Source organism: Neolamprologus brichardi, chromosome 7 (assembly GCF_056152115.1).
Source record: "Neolamprologus brichardi isolate AB-2024 chromosome 7, ASM5615211v1, whole genome shotgun sequence".
NCBI classification, from domain to species: Eukaryota; Metazoa; Chordata; class Actinopteri; order Cichliformes; family Cichlidae; genus Neolamprologus; species Neolamprologus brichardi.
This window is the reverse complement of record NC_142110.1, coordinates 65,558,581-65,583,593: the sequence shown is the minus strand read 5'-3', so window position 1 is coordinate 65,583,593 and position 25,013 is coordinate 65,558,581. Positions and strand designations below refer to the sequence as shown.

The following is a 25,013-nucleotide window of genomic DNA, read 5'->3' as shown; positions in this document are numbered from 1 at the left end:
GATTTCTGTCCCTGTTTAAACCTGCACTGGTTTACCTGGTGGTTTACCTGGTGGGCTCCTGTTTTTTTGTTTTGTTTTTAATGGCTGAAAGAAAATGCTCCTGAACAATGTAAAATTACCAAGATTTTGCCTTGATTACCTGTAACACGGTCTGATTTAGATCCAAGTTGCAGTTATAATCTGAATGTGTTTCAACTGGACAAATGCAGAGTAAAAGTAAGAAAAGTCTTCGTAGCTGCTTATGAGACTGAAGCAGATGATTTTTACATTTTTCCTTCTACATAACTCTTTAAGACCATCAGCAGCTCTTACCCTGTGGTTATCAGAATTTTTGTTACAATTTAGTCGTTGTAAGTTGTAACACGCATAAAAATGATGTATTTTCCACCTATAACGTGCCTTTTTCTCTCTCCAGATACTACAGAATTAGAGTTAGACCTAACCCCAGCTGTGTGGTGAAAAATCTTGGTAATTTAATTAAAGCTTGTTTTTTTAAACCAAATATTCTTGAGAGAATGTGTGTGTATATACGCGAGAGTGTTTGTAGTGAGAGATCTGGTTGACATTTCACAGATTTCTTCCAAAAGAGTTGTGCTCTGTATTGACACGTGAAAGTTCCTGTTGCTGCCTCGCTTGCACGCATCAATCCATATTAAATGCATTATGAAACTGATGACCTACCTCTTCCTTTCTAAGGAGTAAATCTTGAACGTAAGAGCAGAAACCTGTGACATTCAGGCAGATGTTATAACATCTGGTTCACTTGTCTCACATAATAAAAATGACAGTTGAGTTTTTGGGTTTACTCGTTTTATTGTTGCTGGGGTCTTTATTTGCTTTGGTATCCGATGTTGATGTAGTTTTAATGTGAACAGGAATGTGGCCTTGCTGCCTCAGCTGCTCATCCACCTGACTTTGGCCTCAGGGCGCTGATTGTTGGTCTCCAGTGTTATCAATATGCTCAGGATCATTTGACCACCTTGACCCCCCAACAGCAACATCTGTTCTCAGTACAAATAACCAGCAACACTCCCATCTCCGGCCCTCTTTTCCTGCATTATTCCCATTTTGCCTATTAGTCTCCCTCCTCTTTCCTCTCCTGAGATGAAGAATCGTTGTTACCCGCGGTTGGAGCTTTCCAGGAAGTTTAGTGATGTACAAATCACTACGTTCTATGTTCTCCTCTTTTTTTTCTTCTGTTTTATTCAGCCCACTCAGCAGTCCTCTCTTTATATACCGTCTTGGTGGGAGAGACTTGCATGGTCTCTGTTTAGATACGAACCCTTGGACCCCTCCTGCTGCAGAGACTCGCTTACAGAAATTTAAGGAAGAACAGCTGCATTTCGAAACTTTGAACACCTCTTACAATCAAAAGCGGCGATGCTGGATGTGTTCCCCACTGAGGATTTTGTTGTGCCCGGGGGTGTTTGTGTGTGATTGTGATGGTTTGAGGAGTGTTCACAGAAAGGGAATGTGAGGAAGTGTGGGATGGGGTAGGAGAGCGCAGTGTGAGGACTTGCGGTTTACCTAACCCCAGCATTAGTGGCATGACCGCAGTAACCACCTCCAGATGTTTGGGAGCACAATCTGACTGATTATTTACAGTGAACATCGCCCTCTTCACACTGCAATGTGTACTCTTTGCTCCTTTGGCAGTGTCAAAGTTAATGCTTAATCCAAGTACAGACCCTTAATTGCTAAGGCCAAGCCCTGTTTATTGGAGGGAGGTTACATGCCTGTGAACAGATCAGACAGCACAGACCAGAGGCAGACTCACTCAGGGAATCATCTCTACCGGGCAAGCAGCAGGACGGACCAAAAGAAGCAGCTACAATGCCACTGAAGTTTGGAACGTCCAAGGCTATCGCCATCGCCTTTGGCGTTCTGACCGTCTCTTCCATCGGCGGCATGTTCACCATGATTATTCTGTTCAAGGCTCAGACCCAAAACATTACCATGACGCCACCTCCAACCCCGTCGCCCACCACCTTGGCCCCACCGCCAAACATGCGGCTGCCGAAGAGCTTGGTACCTCAGAAGTACGAAATTTCACTCGCAGTTCACCTCTACACTAAAATCATAGAGGAGGGGAATGGCTCCAATCCCAACATCACCACTCCGAACCAGACCATGATCTTCACGGGAAACTCGACTGTCCACTTTCAATGTGCCCAAAGGACGATGAGCATCTTTCTCAACAGCAGGAACCTGAACGTGTCCTCGCCGGTGGTGTTGAACGAAAATACAAAAAGGAATATTAAAGTGTCTGGATTGCAACACTACGATGATGAAAGTGACTTCCTCGAGATCGAATTGATGGACGCCTTGGAGGCAGAAGGGAACTACTCTTTGTTTTTGTCTTTCCACGGCGAAGTCTCGGATAATCTGGAAGCACTGTATCTAAGCAGATATACTGATGGTGTCTTTGACTATGAAAGTGTAGATGATCCAAATGCAGACAGGTACGTAAAAAGCTCTGCGTATAGAATATATATCAATACATTTAATTATTTGTTGAATTTGGAGTTTCTAAAACAATTTCAGAGCTTTTCATTACTGCAACTTTAAAGTTTATGGTATTCCGTACAATAATCGGCAATTAGAGCTTAGAGGGTTTCTGAGAAAGTGAAAGAAATGTGGTAGTGTTTATTCCAGTTGGAAAAATAATCTATTAAAAAAAATTTTTTTTATCTGAAATCTATGAAAGTTATGTAAGTATTCTGTATTCAATGCTAATTTTAGGATTTCAAGATTCCAATTTTTTCTGGAGTGAAAAATAAATACAAAATTTAAATTTAAGTGTTTTTTTTAATAAGAAAACTATTAAGGGAAAAATATTTGGAAAGGTTTCAAGGAAAATGACATAAAGGCTGAAAAGAGTCAAAGTTATATTAAGAAAAATATAAATAATTTCTTAAATCATTATTTCAAGAAGATGCAACTTCAAATATTAAATGATTAAATACGTAAATATATAAGCCTCATTTTTGATTTTTAGCATTGTTCAAAATGTAATTCCCTTTTAATGTAAAGGAGAGAAAAAATATCGATACAAGCTTACAAACTTTATCACTCAGCCATAATAACAGTAATAATTCATAATAAGCAATAATAATATTCCATCAGGTTACAGAGATGTTCAAGTTTCCACAGTGAATTAATTTTTAACTTGAGTGTTTTTTAAAAACAGTGAGTCTATAATCATCTGGATGACTAAACACAGTGATAGCTCAAACACAAAGTCATTTTCTAACATAACAATGATGCATCCCACATTTTTTCAAATCACTGTTTATTTTCCACTCGGGTGCAGTTCTTTGTGTCCGTTTTAATCTGACATGTATAACAATAACCCAAACTGACTGTTCATCGTAACCTTATCCTAGATGTTGCACAAACCCATAACAAATAATTCACAATGGAACTTTGGCATTAAAGTTACAAAAACTGCGGCCAGGACATTTTTGTCTTTTGATAAAACTGAGTTGGCTCAACTGATTTACACAGCTTAAGATGAGGCCTAATCAAAATGCAGTTAAGCTGGAAGCAGTAAGTATCCAACAGAAAGGATAAACAATATCTTTCAGAATGAAAAACACTGTAATAATAATAGTAAAATAATCCATTCATAATCGTAAAGTTGCTGCTATGACATCACTGATTGGTTACATGTGTGCTTGCACCTGCAGTGGTGTAATAAGTATTTAGTTACAAGTAAAAGTCCTGGCTTTAAAATGTGCCATAAAAAGAAGTCCATCCATCTTCATCCGCTTTATCCGAGGCCGGGGGAACACCAAGGCGTTCCCAGGCCAGCCGAGAGATATAATCTCTCCAGTGTGTCCTGGGTCTGCCGCGGGGCCTCCTCCCGGTGGGACATGCCTGGAATCCCTCACCCAGGAGGCGCCCAGGGGGCATCCTTGTCAGATGCCCGAACCACCTCAGCTGGCTCTTTTCAATGTGGAGCAGCAGCGGCTCTACTCTGAGCCCCTCCCGGATGGCCGAACTTCTCACCCTACCTCTAAGGGAGAGGCCAGCCACCCTTCGGAGGAAGCTCATTTCTGCCGCTTGTATCCGCGATCTCGTTCTTTCGGTCACTACCCACAGCTCGTGGCCATAGGTGAGGGTAGGGACGTAGATAGCACACTCCCGTAAAAAGAAGTACACAGGGAAAATTTGCAACAGTATCAAAGTAAAAGCAATCATTCTGCAATACGCTCACGATTTTTATAAATCAGCCTCTTTGGGCAGCACGGTGGTTAGCACTGTTGCCGCACAGCAAGAAGGTCCTGAGTTCAATTCCAACATCAGGCCGGGGTCTTTCTGTGTGGAGTTTGCATGTTCTCCCTGTGTTTGCGTGGGTTCCCTCCGGGTACTCCGGCTTCCTCCCACCGTCCAAAGACATGCAGCTTGTGGGGATAGGTTAATTGGATAATCCAAATTGCCACTAGGTGTGAATGTGCGAGTGAATGTGAGTGCGAATGGTTGTCTGTCCCTGTGTGTTGGCCCTGCGACAGACTGGCGACCTGTCCAGGGTGTACCACGCCTCTCGCCCTATGACAGCTGGGATAGGCTCCAGCACCCACCGCGACCCTGAAAAGGATAAGCGGATGCGAATGGATGGATGGATGGATAATCCCAAAGATCTTTTTTCAATAACATCTTAATCTGAAGACCAGTAGCTTCAAATAAATGTAGGGGAGGAAAAAAGTCAAATTAAACTCTAAAAATAAAAGAAGCTATAAAGCAGCAAAGAAGTTTTTAAAAAGTAGCTTATTGTTTTTCTGTCTTCTCAGTTTTTGATTCTTGGATATGGTGTCTCACATTGAACTTGTGTTGTACAAGTTCAATGTGAGACATTTATATATTTACACATTTACAACCTCTGATCACGCACTATTCTACAGTGAAGACAATAATTTAATACATGTAACCAGCACGTTCAGGTGGGGACCGCAACTTTTTAACCGCTACACTTGTACTTTATGTATCCTTTCTTCTTTTTTTTTTTACACATTCATACTCGCATGAATTTGTGAGAATCAGGCACATCCAAAACCTAACCAAACCAAACCCAACATACATGAACACCTTGGGATAGTTACACACATATCTTTTTCTCAGTTGTTGTTAACCAGTCTTTTCCATTTCTCACTCATGAATGTTTTTAACAAGTTATTGTGCGTTCTTTAAATGTTACAATATGGCCACAAGATGATTCACTTGCAATTAATGTAACAAATTAGTCAAAAAAAGTGCAGTAACATCATAGTCAAAGACCAATAAAAGCTGTTAGTGCTGATAAAGAATATGTTGGGACATTTTGATCCAATTAAAAGACACCTGAACACTCTCTCGCTCTCTATTCCCTGTATGCTTAGATTCATTGCTGCCACCAATCTGCAGCCAACAGATGCCAGGAAAGTGTTTCCTTGTTTCGATGAGCCAGACATGAAGGCTGTGTTTAAATTGACCATCTTCCACAGGCGAGAAACCAGAGCTCTGGGAAATGCAGCCCCTTATGGTAAAAACAAGTTCCCGTGTCAATACGTGATATAGGTCACCTGCTGAGGAGTCAAACATTAACTTTAACAATAGGAGTAAAAGATGTCCTCATTATGTATTTCCTTGTTTCCCTTCTTTCAGGAAGCAACATTATAGATGACGAATGGCAATACACTACCTTTAGAGAAACACCAAAGATGTCCACCTACTTATTCGCCTTCACAGTGGTCGACGACAGCTTCATATCCATCACCTCTCCAAAGTCCAATACTGATCGTGTGGACATAAATGTAGGCTACATGTCCTGCAGTGTTATTGATGTTTTTGTTTTTGCCAGTACACTTTGAAAGTCAGCAAAACTGGGCTAGTCGCCAGTGAGGTTTTACTATTTTTACCACTCAGTGCCATTTCTGTGTTTTGTCTGTGCAGACGTATGCTCGTCCTGAAGCCATCGATGCAGGACACGCTAATTATGCCCGCGACATTGCCAGAGAGCTCCTTCGATTCTACGAAAGCCAATTTGAAATGAAATATTCAATGAGAAAAATAGGTAAACTATACCTACTTACATCTGTGAAGGGTCTCAGTCATCCAGGTCATTTTAGTCTAAGGAGCTTGGAAAGAAAGGTGTCTGGACTTCTCGGATGAGAGGTGAAACGTCTTCAAGAAACTTAAAGAAGTCCAGGCGCTTCTCTTCCCAAACTATACCTCCTTACATTTCAGTCTTCTTTTCTCAGCTCACTTTTGGGGTCACCCCCACAAAACATCCCCCTCCATCTCACCCTATCCCTAGCATCCTCCTCTATCACGCCAACCCTCTTCATGTCCTTCTTTACTGTGGTCTTCCTCTTTTGGAAGCTCCATCTTCAGCATCCTTTGTCTAGTATATCCACTATCCCTCCCCTGCACATGTCCAAACCATCTGAGCCCTGGATCTCTAACTTTGTCTCCAAACCTGAGCTGTTCCTCTGATGTACTCATTTCATTTCTCTGACTCAAAGAGAAGCACAAAAACGAACAGCTTGACATGAGAGATTTGAAAAAGACATCATAAATAGCACACAAAACAATTCCCATGATTTGTATTTGTTTTTCTTTGCTTCTTTAACTCAGTCGGAGGGTTTTCATCGGTCTTTGTTCAGTATGTTGCTTTTATTGTGGATATAAACATGAACAGAATTGTGTCCATTTCTTTGTGATCTCCTTAGACCAGCTTGCACTGCCAGACTTATACCCTGCTGCGATGGAAAACTGGGGACTGATCACATACCAGGAAGGATTCCTGCTCTATCAGGAAGGAGTCTCCTCCCTGTTGCACAAGGAAGATATTGCCACTGTCATTGCACATGAACTGGCACACCAGGTTAGAGAGCAGTAAAACAGATAAAGCATCTGATTTCAATCCTCTGAGTCGTTTTCCTGTTAAGACCACAGACAGGAGTAGCAAAACATATGGTTTTAGCAGCAAAAGTAAAGATTGTACAACATTTTCACATGATAAGAAACACAGTGTTGGATTAAGGAAGTTTTACTTTTACAACAATATTGAATAGCAATGCAACGTTTCCTGTGTAATGATTTATTTTTATTTTGTTGGCAGTGGTTTGGAAATGAGGTGACAATGAAATGGTGGAACGACCTTTGGCTGAATGAGGGCATTGCTACCTACCTGTCTTACTCTGCTGTGGACAGTGTGGAGCCTACGTTCAATATAGTAAGTCCAGCCTTACAATATCTCCGGAGTTCTGCTAAATGCTCAGGCAAAATTGTTTAAGCTTACAGTCTCGTCCATGTTTGTTTTCTACAGAAAGAAATATCCATCATGAATGACCTCCACGATGCGTTTAGAGAGGATGCTTTGGCCTCATCCCGTCCTCTCAGTCCTCCATCGAAAGCGATCAATACGACAGATGACATCCTTGGAATGTTTGATTCGATCAGCTACAGCAAGGTAGCTAGTCAAAGCTGTTAATACACAATTTGCCACTGTGTGTTTTCTACTAACAGGAACATGTAATCTGTTTTCACTTTGTTAGGGCGCAATTGTGCTGAGAATGCTGGCAAACCATGTGGGAGAAGTTGTTTTCAACAAAGGCCTCCAAGTAAGCAAAAATGATTTTCCTTTCAGGTCCTTTCCAAGGCTTAAACCACAGGTGTCGAACTCCAGGCCTCGAGGGCCGGTGTCCTGCAGGTTTTAGATGTGTCCTTGATCCAACACAGCTGATTTAAATGGCTAAATTACCTCCTCAACATGTCTTGAAGTTCTCCAGAGGCCTGGTAATGAACTAATCATTTGATTTAGGTGTGGTGACCCAGGGTGAGATCTAAAACCTGCAGGACACCGGCCCTCAAGGACTGGAGTTCGACACCCCTGGAAACGATCGTGGCTCAAGAGTTGGCAGTTCATCTTGTAATCGGAAGGTTGTCGGTTCGAGCCCCGGCTCTGACTGTCTTGGTCGTTGTGTCCTTGAGGCAAGACACTTCACCCGTTGCCTACTGGTGGTGGTCAGAGGGCCCGATGGCACCAGTGTCTGGCAGCCTCGCCTCTGTCAGTGCGCCCCAGGGTGGCTGTGGCTACAATGTAGCTGCCATCACCAGTGTGTGAATGTGTGGATGACTGGATGTAGTGTAAAGCGCTTTGGGGTCCTTAGGGACTGAGTAAAGCGCTATATAAATACAGGCCATTTAAACTTAAAAACAAACAATAAAACCAAAGGGTTTCACTTGACTGCCAGTCTGCAGTTAAAACTCACTTCTGCCAAGACAATCCAAAAGCAGAATCCTGGAAACGTTTTCATGAGACAATCCAACCATTTCGATGATGTCATGGCTCATGTATCTGGAGCCACGACATTATCGAAAGAGGACACAGATGGTAGCAATCGTACCGTTTGATGCTTTAATTAGCTATTAAATCTCATCTAATCTGCATATACCTTGTTTGCTTTTGCAACCAAAGTCTTGGCAAATGTAAGGAAAAGGAACATTTGTGAAGTCCCTTGTGTGCTACAAAACTCTGAGCGCCTCACAGGCTTTTGAGATGGATGGAAAGGAAGAGCAGATTTGGCTGGCCATAATTGGTGCCAGATATTGACACATAGGCTTACGTAGCCACAGCTTGCGGCAATACGAAATGAACTCACTCATTTTTGTCCACAGGATCAGGATTTGTCCCACTGTAGCTGTCATCCCTGTTAGTCTGACTTACTGAACTGGGCCAACATTTGTGCTGTTGCTGCAATTTGAAGCATTAATAATGGAAATATGACCTTGTGAATGCTGTGTTAGCTCTGTGACAGACTGGCGACCTGTCCAGGGCCTTCAGCCCCCCTGCAACTCTGGTGTTGGAAGAAAATAGATGGGTGGAATTTATGAATGCAGCTTAGCAACAAAGCTAGCAAGTGTTAGCTGATAACTTAGCACTCCAGCCTTTGATCCAAATATGGTAACTTCTGCATTTAAAAAAAGAAAAAAAGACACAGTGGTGGCCAAAATGCTAATAAGGCATCACAATCTGCACTCCAAAACCAGTGGGTGGCGTCACAGTGGTTACACCCATCCTTTAAATACAGTCTTTGATCCAGCGGCGTATTGTTTCAGTTTAGTCGTGAAAAATGATCTTTGGAAACTTTTGAAACAACCGAAAAAATAATAATAACATAAAGTTGTAATTCCAAAATGGATCAGGCTTCATTTGAAAGGCAACGTTTTCTAGTTTCATAAAACTTGTCTGTATATCATGTGGCTAAAATAACCCCAAACCCTCGACAGGTTGCAGGTAACCTGGTGTATTCGAAGAGGTTAACTTCTGTCACCAGCTTCTGTCATACATCCAAATCGAACATGTTGAAAATAAAGCTGCTCTGAACGAAAGCATTCCAACATCTGGTTCGTGTCTGCAGAAATGGGGAAGGCACGCAGTTTTTGTCCACTTGTGTTTTCCACTGCCTCATGCAAAATCAATAAGGGTGTTGTGTTCTCCTTGTCAGATATACAAGGAAGAGGCTAAACGTCTGTTCAAACCTATATTTTTGTAACACACCAAACTCATTGTGAATGTTCACGTGTATCCGGGCAGAAGATTCAAAACAAAACAAACAAAAAAACAAGAACAAGTTTTTTACTCAGAGATTTATTACAACATCACATCTCCCTCAGGTTCAACTGCTCACAGCTGCAATTGAATCTTTTCACCCAGCTCTTATTCCAACAGCTCCACGGGGAAATAATTATTTTTTTGTGCCTGATGCAACTGTGTCCACTGTTACTCAATCGTTCTGATTTGCTCTGCTTTCATATATTTCGTAGATGTATCTCAAGGCCTTTCAATATGGAAGCGTAGAAAAGGATGACCTCTTGGAGTATATACAAAGGGTAAGATGATAAATTATCCAGGCTGTTTTATTCCGCCAAATTTCCGTTGCTTACTCTATGCGTGCCTTGTCATCACAGTCATTCATTGCCTGAGGATTAATCACAATGTATTTATCCCAGATTTTAAGTATTTTGGATAAATCATAGTTTTTGGTCTGTGTTTTAGCTCATTTAATTTAAAACAATGGCTAGCACATTAAAATGCCAAACGGCAGCTTTTAGAAAGCAAAGATCTGCGTGGTATATTTAGCTCTTTTAAAGCAAAGGGTTCAAAAATATTCATATAATTATAAATTCAATTATCATAAATCATATTTACAAATACATCGGGTTTGGACTGCACATGGAAAAATATTCATTGACTTGTTGAATGTTGGCAGGCTGAGAATCAGTACCGTGGTCACAAAGCTGTCCGCAACACCGATGACATCGCTGGATTCATGAACCCTTGGATCACCCAAAGTGGCTATCCTGTCATTACCATCAACACTACCAATGGACAAGTCTACCAGAAGCAGTTTCTCTTCAATAACACTGCCAGTTCCTCGTAGGTTTCTTCCACATCTTTCTACAAACTTGACCTAACTTTGTGTAAACCAGCTATTTTTTTTCCAGCCTAGACAAATATGTAATAAAATCATCTAGCTTGAGTTAACATTTTGTACCACTTTTAATGATAATACAGGTTAAATAACCGTCTGTGGTAAAAAGTCAATGAATAACTCACATTGTTAACAAAGTATTGGGCCACAACTGATTTCATTGCTTTTGGCGTTGCCTTTGCCTTCAAACTCCATGATGCTGCCACGATAATGGATTGGATTTATATAGCACTTTACAATGCCACTATTCATTCACTCTCACATTCACACACTGGTGGAGGCAGCTACAGTTGTAGCCACAGCTGCCCTGGGGCCATATCGCACCATCGGGCCCTCTGGCCATCACCAGTAGGCGGTAAAGTAAAGTGGTAAAGTGTCTTGCCCAAGGACACAACGACCAGGACACAGAGCCCGGGGATCGAACCGGCGACCTTCCAGATACGCTTCCTAACCCCCTGAGCCACCGTTGCCCCGATGAATCATACAGGGTCCAGACTGGGATACCTCCAGATCCTGGAGACTCTGGCATGATAGTGGCACAGATTAGGTTATAAAATAGATTTCATGCTCATGTTTTTGTCTCTAAAATGCTTCTTTTCAGTTTGTGAGCTTTAAAAAGTCTGTAAAACTCACAATTAGTGCTCACTTTATTTTCTGGGGCATGTGAAACTACATCCAGTGTAAGATCTACCTGTTCTTTTTCTGTTTAGCAATTCATGGACAGTGGAGATTGAGTTCATCTCAGATGCGTCGTCTAAATTTGAGAAAGTGTATTTGTATAACAACGACCCAGGTAAGATGCAGGAGAACACAAAGTATTTTTATTTTACATCTTCTGTTTCAAAGGGAACCAGAATAATGTTTTATTTTATTATTAATGTGTGATGAGACAGAATCAAGCCATTGATTAAAGAAACAAACAAACAAAAAAACCACAAGCATTTTTCAGTGAAATGTTTATTTGCCCCAAAAGTTCTTAAATCAGCTACAAAGGCTTTAGATATTCCTGGAATACAATTTTCTTTAAACGCACAAAAATAAAAATTGGCCAAAGAAATATTTTGCATATATTTTAGAAGGTATAGAAAACCATTAACCACATACATCGGTAATCATCCTTAGTGTTGCTGAATTTGAATGACATTTGTGCATGTAATGTTGCAAACACATACAGAATAGTTAATCATACAAACTGACCTTCAAGACACAAAAAAGCATCAAAACGACTACAGATAAACAGATGTGAATCCCAAATGCCACCTGACGTGTCCGTGAAAACATACAGAACAAAAGGAAGCGATAATGAGAATTTATCACAAAGAGTAAAAAAAGTTGCAAAAATGACATCAAAGATATACGAACCAAAAAAGGAGATGCAAAAACATCTGGGAGAAGCAAAATGACGGCACACAGAGCATCTGCTTTCAGTTTGGGTGTCTTCATGTTTTTACTTCTTAAGTCTCTGTCAAGTTTCCTTTTTCTCTATTCAAGTGCTTCATTTTACTCACTCGCAAATAAATTTAACACATTTTCAACTAATTGATGTCTCGTGAACAGTACACAAAGAAGCTTTCATAGCTAAGAATGGTGAATGGATCCTGGCAAATATCGACTGCATCGGATACTACAGAGTCAATTACAATCCAGAGAACTGGGAACGTCTTCTAGCTCAGCTGCAGACGAATCGACATGTAAGTACTGGGCCACTCCAGTTTTACACATTTTACTGGGTGATTTTTACTGGAAATATTACGACATCTTATCTTCTGAAGCTTCTTTGTTCCATACCAGGCGATAAATGCAGGGATTTTGTGAGTTATTGGTTAATTATCAAAATAAAATCTAATCTGACGGGGTTATATTGAAGAGAAATAACTTATTGTCGAAGGCAGATTCATTGGACTGCAAAGGTTTTCTAGAGGCTTTAAAGAGCAACAATAAAAACATCCAAGTTTGCTTCCTTTATTACACAGTGAAGTTTGATAGATTGTGTTGGAGGGTAAGACAGACACTTTTTTAAAGTAACAAGTAAAGTAAGGGATTACTGTTGCAAAAACGGTAATTAGATTACCGTTACTTTCCCGTAGGAACGCTGCGTTACTGCGTTACTAAAACCGTGATTTTTTTGCGAGAATGTCTCATGACAGTGACGTAAGCGAGTGCGACGTTGGTGACAACAGCTGTGTGCAGATCAACAATGGATCATATATCGAGTGCAGAGAGAGTATGAGCGTGCAGCGTTTAAAGCGTGGAAGTACTGACCTTACTTTGAGTTTGATTACATAAAAAGTGACAAAAACATTAGTGTCAGTTGTGCGTGGGAAGAAAACTTCTTTTTACAGCGAAAAAAACCCCTAAACTTCCAAACAAGCTCCGAGTAGCTACGACGTAATGGGAAACTCACAGAGAAACTCGCGGATTCTTCCACTGACCGCTGCACACCTGCACGAGGGTAAACCTCCGCCTACCCCACTCCTGCTTTACAGGTGAAAATAGAGCAACAGGACCGCTAGTCTTTGACTTTATTTATTTTGTGCTGTGTTTTACTTGCATCTATTTGAAAGACTGAGTGTAAGCACAAAAAATATTTTATTTTATGTGCTGGAATGTGCAGAAAATAGGCTTAAATATTAAACAAATTTCTTCCAGTCAGAGAATGTTGCAGATAATTAAATTTTTTCTTGATGCATAAAGTTAAAAGATTAAAACTAATAAAACAAGTTTTAAAAAGAGACTTTTCCATTTGATTACATTTTGTATGATGGATTATGTAGAAAAAGTAGAACTGGGATGAAAGATCTATCGCTTTATCACCTATTCAGGTCGTAAATCGTGTTTTTAAAAAGTAACTAAGTAACTAAGTAATTAATTACTTTTGAAAATAAATAATCAGTAAAGTAACTGGATTACTTTTTTGGGGAAGTAATCAGTAATTAGTTACTGATTACTTTTTTCAAGTAACTTGACCAACACTGCTCACGTATAACTTTTACAACTAACCTGCTTTTTTCTGGACGTACGAGTCTGTAGTTGTATCAGCAATGTCGTCACCATGTTCGTGGATTGTTTGGCTGGTTGATCTACCGCTCAGTTTATTTGTTTATTTATAAGGAACCCCATTAGCTTCCACAACAGTGGTTGCTAGTCTTCCTGGGGCCCAAACCATCAAGTTGTTCATGTTCTGTCATCAATAATTCGCGGTGCAGAGAAAGAAAGCTTTCTCAACGCCTGTGACTTTCCATCCAGTGCAACGAACAGGGCAAGAGTTACTATTGTTACAGTTTCTGCTACAAAGCACACACTGACTAAGGCAACTCCTCCTAAACACTTGTCATAAACATACCTGAATTCCCTATGACACTGATTGGGGAACAAAACAAATGGTGGAGGGAGAATAATTTTGTGGACAAACACGGAATAGCAGGAGTAGAGAATTCCAGGTAAGTGAGTGGGAACCAGATGGCAAGGAAAGTCACGTTCAGTAACCTTTAAAGTCATTTTTAATAACTTTAAAATGGCAGCTCCCAGGTAAGAAAGAAGTAGCGCTCGGTGGCTCTCTAACTTTGAAACTCTTGTGTTTTTCCAGAGTATCCCGCTGTTGAACAGAGGGCAGCTTATTGATGACGCATTTAACTTGGCAAGGTACTGACTGTGACCTGTTCATTTAATAAAAAAATAATAATGCTGTGCTATTAATATGTTAGATATGTTGAGCAATAAGAGGAAACTAGAACGTCATTAAGAAGTCCACTTAACTTAACATGCAGCTTTGCATCAGGCTCCTTCTCAGTGGTTTGCTGAATATTTAGATCTGGCCTTTTGAAAAACTCTCTCATTCTTTCAGTATTAGTCACAGACCCCCTTCCAAACCAAACAGCCTGACATTATTAAATGTTATTTGACATTTATTTTACCAAATAAAGTGGCTACTTTGCTCCAGTTTCTAGGGAAGGCATTTATTTGAGATAATGAAGTATATTATATGTGTTTTATTGAGATATTGGATTAGCTGGAGCCTGTCACGGTAGGCTACACCCTGGACAGGCTGACACGCTATCACAGAGCTAACACACGCTATTGACACCCTGCTGCTTATTGCAGCTAAATGGACATTAACCCTGTGAGCTCTTGTTATGATCGGTGTTATCCCCAGCTCTAACCCTACTGTTCTCCAAAGTCTTGGCAGTCGGGGTAAAAAAATAAATAAATCCTTGTAACTTACAGGCATTACTTTTTTCTCCAAAACTCAGGGTTAGACATGCCAGTGATTTTAACTCATACCTCAGAGAGTTAAATTTACAGGTCAAATGCAAATAGATAATTTTCTTTAGACAACAACATTTGTCAGCCATCATTATTTTACTCATCCGGTCATCTGTCCAGGATAGGGTTGAGTTTTTTTATAGCCAATTATTAAACAGACAAATCCCGGCAAGTCACAGCGGACACTTTAAATAAAGTCCGAGACATTTTGCCGCTGCAGCATTTCTAAAAAAAACATTTTCCATTTGATCTGATGCTAACCAAAGACATCCCAACCAAATTGTGGTTGATCCAATATTGCTTTTTTGGGAATTTTGAATAAATGGCTGTACTGACTGAGATCTCACTCTTGTTCTCTTCAGGGCTAAACTTGTCAACGTGACTCTGGCTCTGAATTCAACCCTTTTCCTCACAAATGAGACAACGTTTCTTCCCTGGGAGTCAGCGGTCAGGAATCTCGAGTACTTCATCCTCATGTTTGACCGCTCTGAGGTGTATGGACCCATGCAGGTATCTGTCATCTGTTTTCACTAGTTGTACGTATTTCTTTAAAGATAAACTTGATGTCTCATATTATTATATTTAACAGGCTTAATGTGATCTTCTGATTTTGTTGATGTTCAATAATTGGAACAATGTGCAGAAAATATTGTATACATTGCCGAGACTCTGCCGTCTCTTCCTGCAGATATACCTGCGGGAACAGGTTAGAGAGCTGTATAACTTCTTCAAAAACGACACGGACAATGACACCGTCCCACAGTACGATCACTCCTCACAGTAAGTAAGATCTTTATTTTTAAGACGGGATTCATCCTGAGTTAATCGTCAACACATGCTTGCAGTTTACGGCTCATAAAATCACACTCAAGTCCAAAGGTGCTAATAAAAAGCAGATGCGTGAGTTTGTATTTTTGCCTTTGTGCTGTAACAGATGTGTGGTGTGGACTGTGAGCGTCGTTTTAAAGGAAGCGGTTCTCGTGTCATCAAGGATCATTTAAAGTGGTCCGCTTTTATCTCATATAAACTGTTGCAGGGGTGGATGTTCACGTTAAACACGGCCAAAGTTTCAAATAATGACTTCATCAAAAAACACAGGACTCAGAAAGACAGAGTGGGGATATCTGTTAACTGGACTGTTCTAGTAACGTATAAGAATAAAACTGTAGAGCTGGACGTAAGAATGATAAACTGTAAACTGATTATTTGATAATTAATCTTTGTTTAAGTGGCACAACAATATGGCATTATAGGTCACCTTTCCTTAGAAATTGACACTTGTTAGTCATTTATTCTTCTGTAACTGCACTTTAAGTGTCACTAAGAGTACATTCAGCTGCTGAAAATGACGCCCCAAGTTAGAAACATTTACCGGGTAAATGCTGAGCAGTCACTGGCTGTATGGCTAGACCACGAAGTGCTACCAAAAGATGACTTAAAAGAAAGAAACTGGAGGCTTTCAATGAACGCGTAGGCCCTCTTGGCTTCAAAACCATTGGTAAAACAATTCGTTAGAGAACTGTCAGCGATACATGAGTAATAAGAGTCCATTTAAGGGTTAAAAAACTCTTGTCTCCAAATTATTCTCATATTTGGAAACACTCACATTTCATACCTTTGCATTTATCATACAAAATGTTGTTTCATCCTAAGGTACACCCAGCTCTTAGCCATAAAGCTGGCATGTTCCAATGGACTACCAGAATGCGTAGAGATGGCTAAGCAGAAGTACTCCGCCTGGATGGAGAGCAACAATACCAACAGGTGTGGACTTTTCTAGAATAAGTATCTTTATTTTCTGTGTCACACTTTCTGGAATTATCCAATGATCATCTAACTGTATTAGCTTTCCATATATTCTGTAGCTTTGCTCTCCGGTAATGATTTAGCAAAGGTATGTGGAATCTAATCCCTCTTTCATGTCAGTTGTTGGTATCTGTGCGTTGTGGATGTTGGTAAAGCTGCACTTGGTGGGATTTTCAAGCAATCTCACTCTAATTTTCAATTCCAACATCTTTTCCCAAACAAGTGCTCTGGTGCGCTTACAGCTGGCATTTTTGAAAAGTTTCCAAGTGCAACTTTAAAAAATTGGGACTAAGACTGTATATAAAAGATGGACGTAGCCACAATGACATCACTAATTGGTTAGGGACCTTGAGGGGTGGATCTGACTAAGAACCTAAGGAACAACACGACACTCATGTGCAGTGTCGGGGTAAAGCAGACAGTGTATTAACCTTCAGTAACCGTAACTGGGACAATACTTAGAAATAAACAGTCAGATCTCAAACTAGTGATCAAGGCCAACACCCCATCTTTATAGTGTTTACTGAGCCACGCTTCTTTTTGCAATCACAGGAGCCACTCTTTGCTAAAAATTCATGCAGAATGCAGGTTTAACCCTTTAAAGCCGGTCAGAGCGGGCACGCTCTGTTTTGCGTAACTATTTTTAAATCCCGGTAGCTCTGCAATCACGTGAGCTAGCACAATAATTTTTTTTGCATATGAAACCGGAGGAGTTGTACTTACATCTTATGCCATCAGCTTGTCCTCGGTCACAGTTTCCTTCCACATATAGCTTTGCAAAAACTGCATAAAAAGCGCTTGCAGCAACAAAAACATAATATTCCAGAAACATGCTTTGCCGATCCGATCAGCTGTTCATAACACTTCCTACGTTAGAATAGACGTCAGTGCGAACTTTTGCATGTCTGCCATTACCTGCCCAAAACCGGAAGTGACGTCATTTTCGCGGAAATGTAGTTTTGTTTTTTTTTTTTACCATCAGGGCCTCATGAGCCTATACTGGTGTTTTTAAAAGTTATCTTTGACTTTATGACGTTCTGTGTCGTTTCTGGGATGCTTAGGACTCATATTGCACTGCTGGAAATAGTTTATTTTGATGCATATGCTGCTTTTTTGCAAATTTGCATTGTAATATTTATTTTTCATTTTTCCTGCAGTATATAAAAATTGGTGTATCTCAAAAATAAAACTATGAAGACACTCAAAATAAATTCCCTGTGGTGGGAAACTAGTTTGTGCAACTTTTTTGTATTTACAGTTTTGAGGGATAAGCCTCTTAAATTTCTCTAACTAGAAATATATGTTAAAAAAGCAAAAACAATTTTCAATTTTTTTGTAGTTTATTGCACTTTTTTGCAATTCATGTAATTACTATGCACTTAATGCAGACATATTATTAAAATCTGGGCTGTAATGGTTGTATTGATGTATATCAACTTGAAATGCTCCCAAAAATGGCTCCACAGCATGTAAAAATATAATATCAGCTCTGGCGGACTTGGTTCTATGGTAGGTCTTAAAGGGTTAAAGTACTTCTGCATAGAGTTCACTTTTCTTCTCTCAACCCCAAACTGGTTGCAGTAAATAGCTGCCCCTCTCCAAGCCTGCTTCTGCTGGAGGTGTCTTCCTGTAAAAAAGGAGTTCGTCCTTCCATGTTTCCATGTGTTTGTTCATAAGGGATCGTCTGATTGCTGGGTTTTCTCTGTAATATTTGTAGGACCTTCGATTTCCTATACAACAAGCTTTGAGGCTACGTCTATCTTTTATTTACAGTTAAATACGTTCACTGCATGTGCTTGTTACTTCAATGTGGAAATGCCTTTGTGCTTGACTGCAATACTGTGTGGATATGTATGCTCCATGTTATACTGTATACACATTATAAATCTGGATTTGTTATCTTGTGTTCAAGAAAATCAAAATCATCTTCAGAGAAGTCACAGAATAGTAACCAAAGTCTGACATCCATGGATTCTTTTATATTCTTTAGTCTTTATTTTGTCCAAAAATGCTCACTTGGGCCGTGCAGATGTCTGACTTTGCCAGATGTGTCAACAACTTCAATCTAAAATGAGTACATCAAGGATAAAATGAGATTTAATTAGATTTAATTAGATCAGACTTTGACATTCTGTCAGTTTCTTTTGCTATATCACTATATTAAAAAGCAAGACTGCAGAAAGACAAACAGACAATGTCTCACACTCATGACTCCAGTATAGTCAACCCAGCACTTAAGCTCTCAACGTAATCACTTACTGTAAAACCGCTAAGCACACTTTGTCTTTTTAATCTGGGGGTGTTGAAAGTCAAGAGGTCGAAATAAATATTTTCACCATGCAAAACATGAACATGAAATGGGAATATAATTCAGATGTGGATACACATGAATGCCATATTTCCTTTATCATGCAACTCAGACATTTATGATGGGATACAAATAGACTATAAAAGAGGCTAAAACAGGTCTTGCATGTAGCTGTGCCTCCAAGATCAATAAATGGCCTTCAGATTATTTTATCCCAGTTATTAGATTTCATGTTGCATAACAACAGCTGTTTGTATCAGAAAGGATTAAATGGCCAAAGCTCAAAGTGGTTTATATTTGCTTTATCGCTCCCGCATTCTTGGCCTGCATGTTACTGCCGTGGTTAGCACAGTTGCTGCAAAGCAGAAAGCTGTAGGTTTGAATCTGCTGCTCTGCATGGCGTCTCTACCAGTGGTATTTGTGGAGGTAGGGAAATGAGCATGATCTGTGATTTGTCTGTCTCTACGGCTCTGCCAGGATACCTCAATAACACCTCAATAACACAAGTTGAAGAAGTCCTTAAGAACCTGGATGGCTGGGACATCATTTCACCTTTCAAACTAATTTAGACATCAGGGAACATTTTCTCTTTTAGCATATGGACTTTTCCAAATCTTAAAAAAATCTAGCAGTGTTGTGTTTTCATTGTATTTTTGATGGGTGGGCAGATGTTGCACCATGCCATTGGATGTCTTCTTTTTAATTGTCAACAACGTCAATAATTTGAGCATTTTCTGTGACTTCTGTAAACATCGATATATAAACTACATACATAAACTGACAATGGTCACAGTCTACTATACTGATGAGCCATTTCTATAAAGTATAATGGACTGCATTTTATTTTGGCGGGTAGAGTTTTTTCTTATACTGCTGATGAGATTCCTTCTGAAGCAAAAACATGTGATGTCAGCCGTCCAGCACAAAGAAAAAAATGTGAAAATTAGATGGTCCTGAAACAGGAAAAATAAAGTGTGTGTGTGTGATTCAGCATCCACCCAAACCTGCGGTCTGAAATCTACTGCCAAGCTGTGGCTGCTGGTGAGAAGGAAGAGTGGGAATTTGCCTGGGACATGTATCAGACCTCCAGCGACACCTCGGAGAAAGAGCAGCTCCGTCGTGCTCTGTCCTGCACCAAGAAGATCTGGTTGCTCAGCAGGTAAAGCATAAAATCCTAAGGTGTATGTATGACACATATGTAAACTGTTTTAATAAAGCAGTTCCCAATACACATGGGTTTTATTCATTAGGTTTCCAGTAAGAGCCTTCCTTATCTTGCAGATACCTTGATTACACTTTGGACCCTGAGAAGATACGTCTGATGGACGTCGCTTCTACAATTTACTACATAGCCCAGAACTCAGCAGGGCAGGCGCTGGCCTGGAACTTTATCAGAGCAAACTGGGACTACGTCAGCCAAGGGTAGGTTGCTATTTAAACTGCTTTTAGTCCCTCTCATATTGGTTTTTACAGATGACATCTCATTTTCTGAGTCATCTCTTTTGCACTGTGGATTAGACAAACATACATGATGCCAACATTCTTGGGTTGAGGTTGATGATAGGTCACATTTCCTTCAGTGATGAGTGTTTATTTAGCCTTTTTATTCCAACACATTTACAAGGAGTTTAAGAATTCATGGCTTACCTCAGAACATACACTTATAAAGGTGGAGGAGTTTCCATAACACCCCAGTTAGATGTGTAAAAACTCTGGATGAGCTCAGTTTTTGGCAGTGTGGCCTCATTTCAGCTGGCTTGTAAAAATGTGAATTTTCTCAGTGGCTTCCTGTTGTAGAATTGCGAGTATATTTCAATGGTGTTGGCACAAAGCAACAAAAACAACCAACCCACAGCAGCGCGTTTCTTTTTTTTCCTCCTATTGATTTAGTTCAAGAAGACAATAAAATGCAGCACCGTTGCAACCATTGGTAGCTATGTTTCTGACTATTTAACAGGAGGGACAATGCAAAAAGAAATATCCATATATGGGATTACGTGGCTTGGTGTGGATATGATCTTGTGGTGTCTGCATTGACCTTATGGCTCTAAGTTTAATGTGATTAAATATTCTCTCCTTTTTAGATCTGTTTATCTATGATGGCCTTCCTGAGTGCAGTTTGAAGGCCATAAGTTTATAGCCAAAACGTGACCTGCCGTGTAGATGTGAAGCCTGTTTTAGGTCGTGGTTTCAGGTTTTTCCTCCTGAATTCGACATGTTCATTCAGTCTCAGCTGCGTCTTCAACCCACTAGCCAGCATCAAACAGGCTAACCAAGACTAGATAAGAGAAATCTTTATTGGTGTCCACAGGGGAAATGCTAAGAAACAAGCCAACAGTGTCAAGATAACTACAATATTTTTTCAGGATTAGGTGGAGACCAAAACTGAACTAACAACAGAGTAATGTTACCAGTTTTTGGTTGAAAATGAAAACATGGCGAGGGCTTGGGGTTATATGGCGCCACCACATGTTTCTCGATTATGTTTTGGCTTCTGCTTTATGCGCAGAGGAGACATATTTGCTGCTTCATCACTGGTTCAGGGGCCAGATGTTTATAGAGCACTTTTAGTGACCTGTGAACAAACTAGCTGGGCCATAAAAAAAATCAGGCATTTATAAACAGTCGACTATAAAAATTCTGCACTGTGTCATCAAGTGCAAAGGTCCTGTTATTTAATCACTTCTTATCATTACCTCTCCTGTTTGTGCTGTTACCAGGAAGTTAAAATAAACTGTATCACTGTATCACAGTATAATTAAGGGGGGGGGGGGGGGGGGGGTCATTTCGTGGCCACACCGACATGCAAACGTTATCTAAAGTAAATTAATTAATCAGCAGGGGATTGAAAATCAGTTTTTCCTTGACTAATCATTACCTGCCATTACCAAGTTCATACTGTAAAACAGATGAAAACTAACTAAAACTAACCATCCACTTAGTGTTGATACTAAGTGGATACTTACAAAGATGACACAAAGATGACATTTTCTTTTTTTAAGTGGATACTTAGTATCAACACTAAGTGGATACTTAGTGTTGATACTAAGTATCCACTTAGTATCAAGTGTTGATACTAAGTGGATACTTAGTATCAACACTAAGTGGATACTTAGTGTTGATACTAAGTATCCACTTAGTATCAAGTGTTGATACTAAGTATCCACTTAGTATCAACTCTAAGTATCCACTTAGTATCAACACTTGATACTAAGTGGATACTTAGTATCAAGTGTTGATACTAAGTGGATACTTAGTATCAACACTAAGTATCCACTTAGTGTTGATACTAAGTGGATACTTAGTACAAAGATGACACAAAGATGACATTTTCTTTTTTTGAAGTGGATACTTAGTATCAACACTTATAAATGAATCACTTGAGTTTCACTGAAAGCTGTTGCTAATATTTTACCAGGGACGGGGCGATGCTGATTGCAGGAGTGACCAGCAGATTCTCGACAGAGTTTGAACTGGAAGAGGTAATTTACCAGTCATTTTTATTGCTAAAATCATATAACAGCAGAAGTATGAGTTGTCTTTCTAATCATAATCCAGTAATCTGCTCACACCAAATCACATACACCCCAATACGTCATTTATTTATGACTCCATAATTAATCTTACTTACCTTTGACAGACGACACAGAATTTGTGTCATTAGTTTTATTTCCCTTGTACTAATCAGCAGTTCTCAAAACTCTTCTTCATTAACGCATTTAACACGGTCATTTTTATCTGTATGATGTTAACTGCTATAAATGACACATTAGTTTCTGAGATCTCACTTGATAAAATCTGAATGTCTTATTTTTCAACTACATTTCAGCTCATATTTATTCAATTACATAACAGGTTTCTCACATATTATTTACCTTCAGCAACCCTTTTACCTTTTTCAGCAAACATTTACATTTAGCCACATATCAACATTCTTTATTTTAACTTTATATTAATGTTACTCTATTACTTTAGCTGTTCTAATCATTGCTTTTAGTTTTTTTATATTACTTCCAACTATTTCAGATCTTTAGCTTTTTTTTTTTTAATTGTTGAGTTTATCATCTACATTTAGCTTTTTAAACATTCATAACTTACTTTTAGATATATTTTAACAATGGGAACTATTGCTTTTCACTTTTTCAATATCATGTCATGTTTCAGGTAATTAAATTATTAGCTGTTGTTTTAACTAAATTACTTCGTCGTATCTTCATCTTTCAATACATATGTAACTTACATTAGTTAAATATTTTATTTAACCGTTTTTCATGATTACAAAGATGACATTTTCTTTTTTAACCTTCTGAAGATAATTTTAAACATTTTACCTGCCAATACTTTTGGCCTTTAAACATTACTAAATGAGTATTATTTAAGACACTGTCTGTGATGTTTTCATTATTTATGCTATTTATTTGAGCTTTTTCAACATTTCCAACATTCACAGCTGTTCAGAAAAGGGAAAGAAATTTAATTTCACATGCTGTTACTTTTAGCTATATTTTAACAGTGGCAACAACTGCTTTTAGCTTCTTTCTTTTTTTTTAATCTAAATGCTAATTACAATATTGTAGCTATTCTTTTAGCTAATTACTCCAACATATCTGTATCCTTTTCAACATGTGTAAATTAGATTCAATATTTTATTTAATCATTTTTTCACGAGGGCATAATTACATTTTCTTTTAAGTTTATCTAAGTTAATTTAAATTATATTTTATTTTTAACTCCAAATATTTTAACTGTTGCACCAATTACTTTAGGCCTTTCAACATTGTTGAATTATGTTGAGATCATTGTTTTATAGCATTTTCATTATTTATACTACTTTAGCTTATATTTCAAGTATTGTATTTAATTTAATAATGTTCCAACATTTCAAAAAGTGATAGCTGCAGAACAAAGAAAAGAAACGGTCTTTCACATGCTGCTGTGTCATGCCAACACCTAACTTTGTGTTTTTTTCTCACCCCTTTGTGTTTACAGCTCATGCGTTTTCAAGATTACAATCTGGGTGGAGCCACCAGGGCTGTGTCTCTGGCCATCGAGCAAACCCAAGTGAACATCCAGTGGGTCAAAGAGAACAAAGACGATGTTCTGCAGTGGTTCGAACAAAAAACTTCTTCTGTAAGACAAAAGGAGTACTAACAGGTTCAGAGCCAGTTTGATTGCCAGTTTATTCTCTCGAAGCTGCACATTTTTAGTCAATATGACTTTACAAGAAAAAGAATTGAATGTAATTCAATTCCAAGCTGAAATATGACTTGTGCAGCACATAGTATATTATAATAAGTACTAAGAGAAATGTTCAGTATTCATGTATATACTTCTGTGCATTATTTATACCATACACTCAATGAAAATGGAGAAATAAAAAACAATCTGTTCAACATTTGTGAATTTTGCACATAATGCTAATGAAGGATGTATTAGCTGTATGGCTGCATGTTTAAAAAAAAAACTGCATTTATCCTAGAAAATCCATTGTTGCTTTGCATAATTGCTTTTTAGGGGTTTGTTTTGTTTAGTTTATTTTAAGTGAAAACAAACGTCTCTTTGTTCCATTTGCTTCTGTTGCCACTTTGTCGTTTGTAAAATCTATTAAATGTGCTATAATCAAGAAGCCAAACTGATTTTGCGTTGCTGAAATTGTTATATTTAATAATAAAATACACACGAGCCTTTTAATTCTGTTACTTTGGTTAACGGGTATTGCAACAATGTCACAACTGGAATGCTTTTGGGGTGTGACTGCTTACAGTTAGGAAAAACGAAAAGTTTGTTCCTAATATGTTTAAAAGTTGATGTCCCTTACCCAAAGAGACTATATGTGTGAAATTTAAATTATACAATTTTAGGAGAAAAAAAAAAGTAATATAAAACTTGAAAATCGTCAAAATTTGTCTGTTTCTTAGTCTGTATCTGCAATACAGGCACACTCTCTGAAGTGAATCAAGTTTGGTCTCAGTAGTTCTTCCTGAAAATATTGAAAGCATTAAAATAAAAATTGTTTCCCCAAATTTAGTTGCACTGGTCCTATGTTCTAAAATGCATTAATGATGTAAATGTGATTGTGATTCGAGGCTTTTTAACTGACTTTCCCTGAAGAAGAACGCCAGCTGGGTATGTAACATTAAGCTCTAATCAGGACACTG

General features: G+C 38.9%; 1 protein-coding gene across 1 annotated transcript; it reads left to right on the top strand.

The window, feature by feature from the left end:
* The first annotated feature begins 1,761 nt into the window (after positions 1-1,761).
* Positions 1,762-24,328, top strand: anpeplb (alanyl aminopeptidase, membrane like b). Its single transcript, XM_006805378.3, has 20 exons — positions 1,762-2,462; positions 5,379-5,521; positions 5,644-5,792; positions 5,932-6,052; positions 6,711-6,865; positions 7,103-7,216; positions 7,310-7,453; positions 7,539-7,604; positions 9,811-9,876; positions 10,257-10,423; positions 11,189-11,271; positions 12,036-12,169; positions 14,065-14,120; positions 15,104-15,251; positions 15,430-15,521; positions 16,395-16,505; positions 19,847-20,014; positions 20,137-20,277; positions 22,274-22,337; positions 23,845-24,328. The coding sequence occupies exons 1-20, from the start codon at positions 1,834-1,836 to the stop codon at positions 24,004-24,006; spliced, it is 2,913 nt and encodes a 970-aa protein (XP_006805441.2). The 5' UTR covers positions 1,762-1,833; the 3' UTR covers positions 24,007-24,328.
* Positions 24,329-25,013: the final 685 nt, after the last annotated feature.

What these genes read in the sequence shown, in the direction of transcription:
- anpeplb (XM_006805378.3), top strand. Translation starts at nt 1,834, where the DNA reads ATGCCACTGAAGTTTGGAACGTCCAAGGCTATCGCCATCGCCTTTGGC. An exon ending in GATGATCCAAATGCAGACAG is followed by an intron (nt 2,463 to 5,378) that starts GTACGTAAAAAG and finishes CTGTATGCTTAG; the next exon opens with ATTCATTGCTGCCACCAATC. An exon ending in ATTCGATCAGCTACAGCAAG is followed by an intron (nt 7,454 to 7,538) that starts GTAGCTAGTCAA and finishes TCACTTTGTTAG; the next exon opens with GGCGCAATTGTGCTGAGAAT.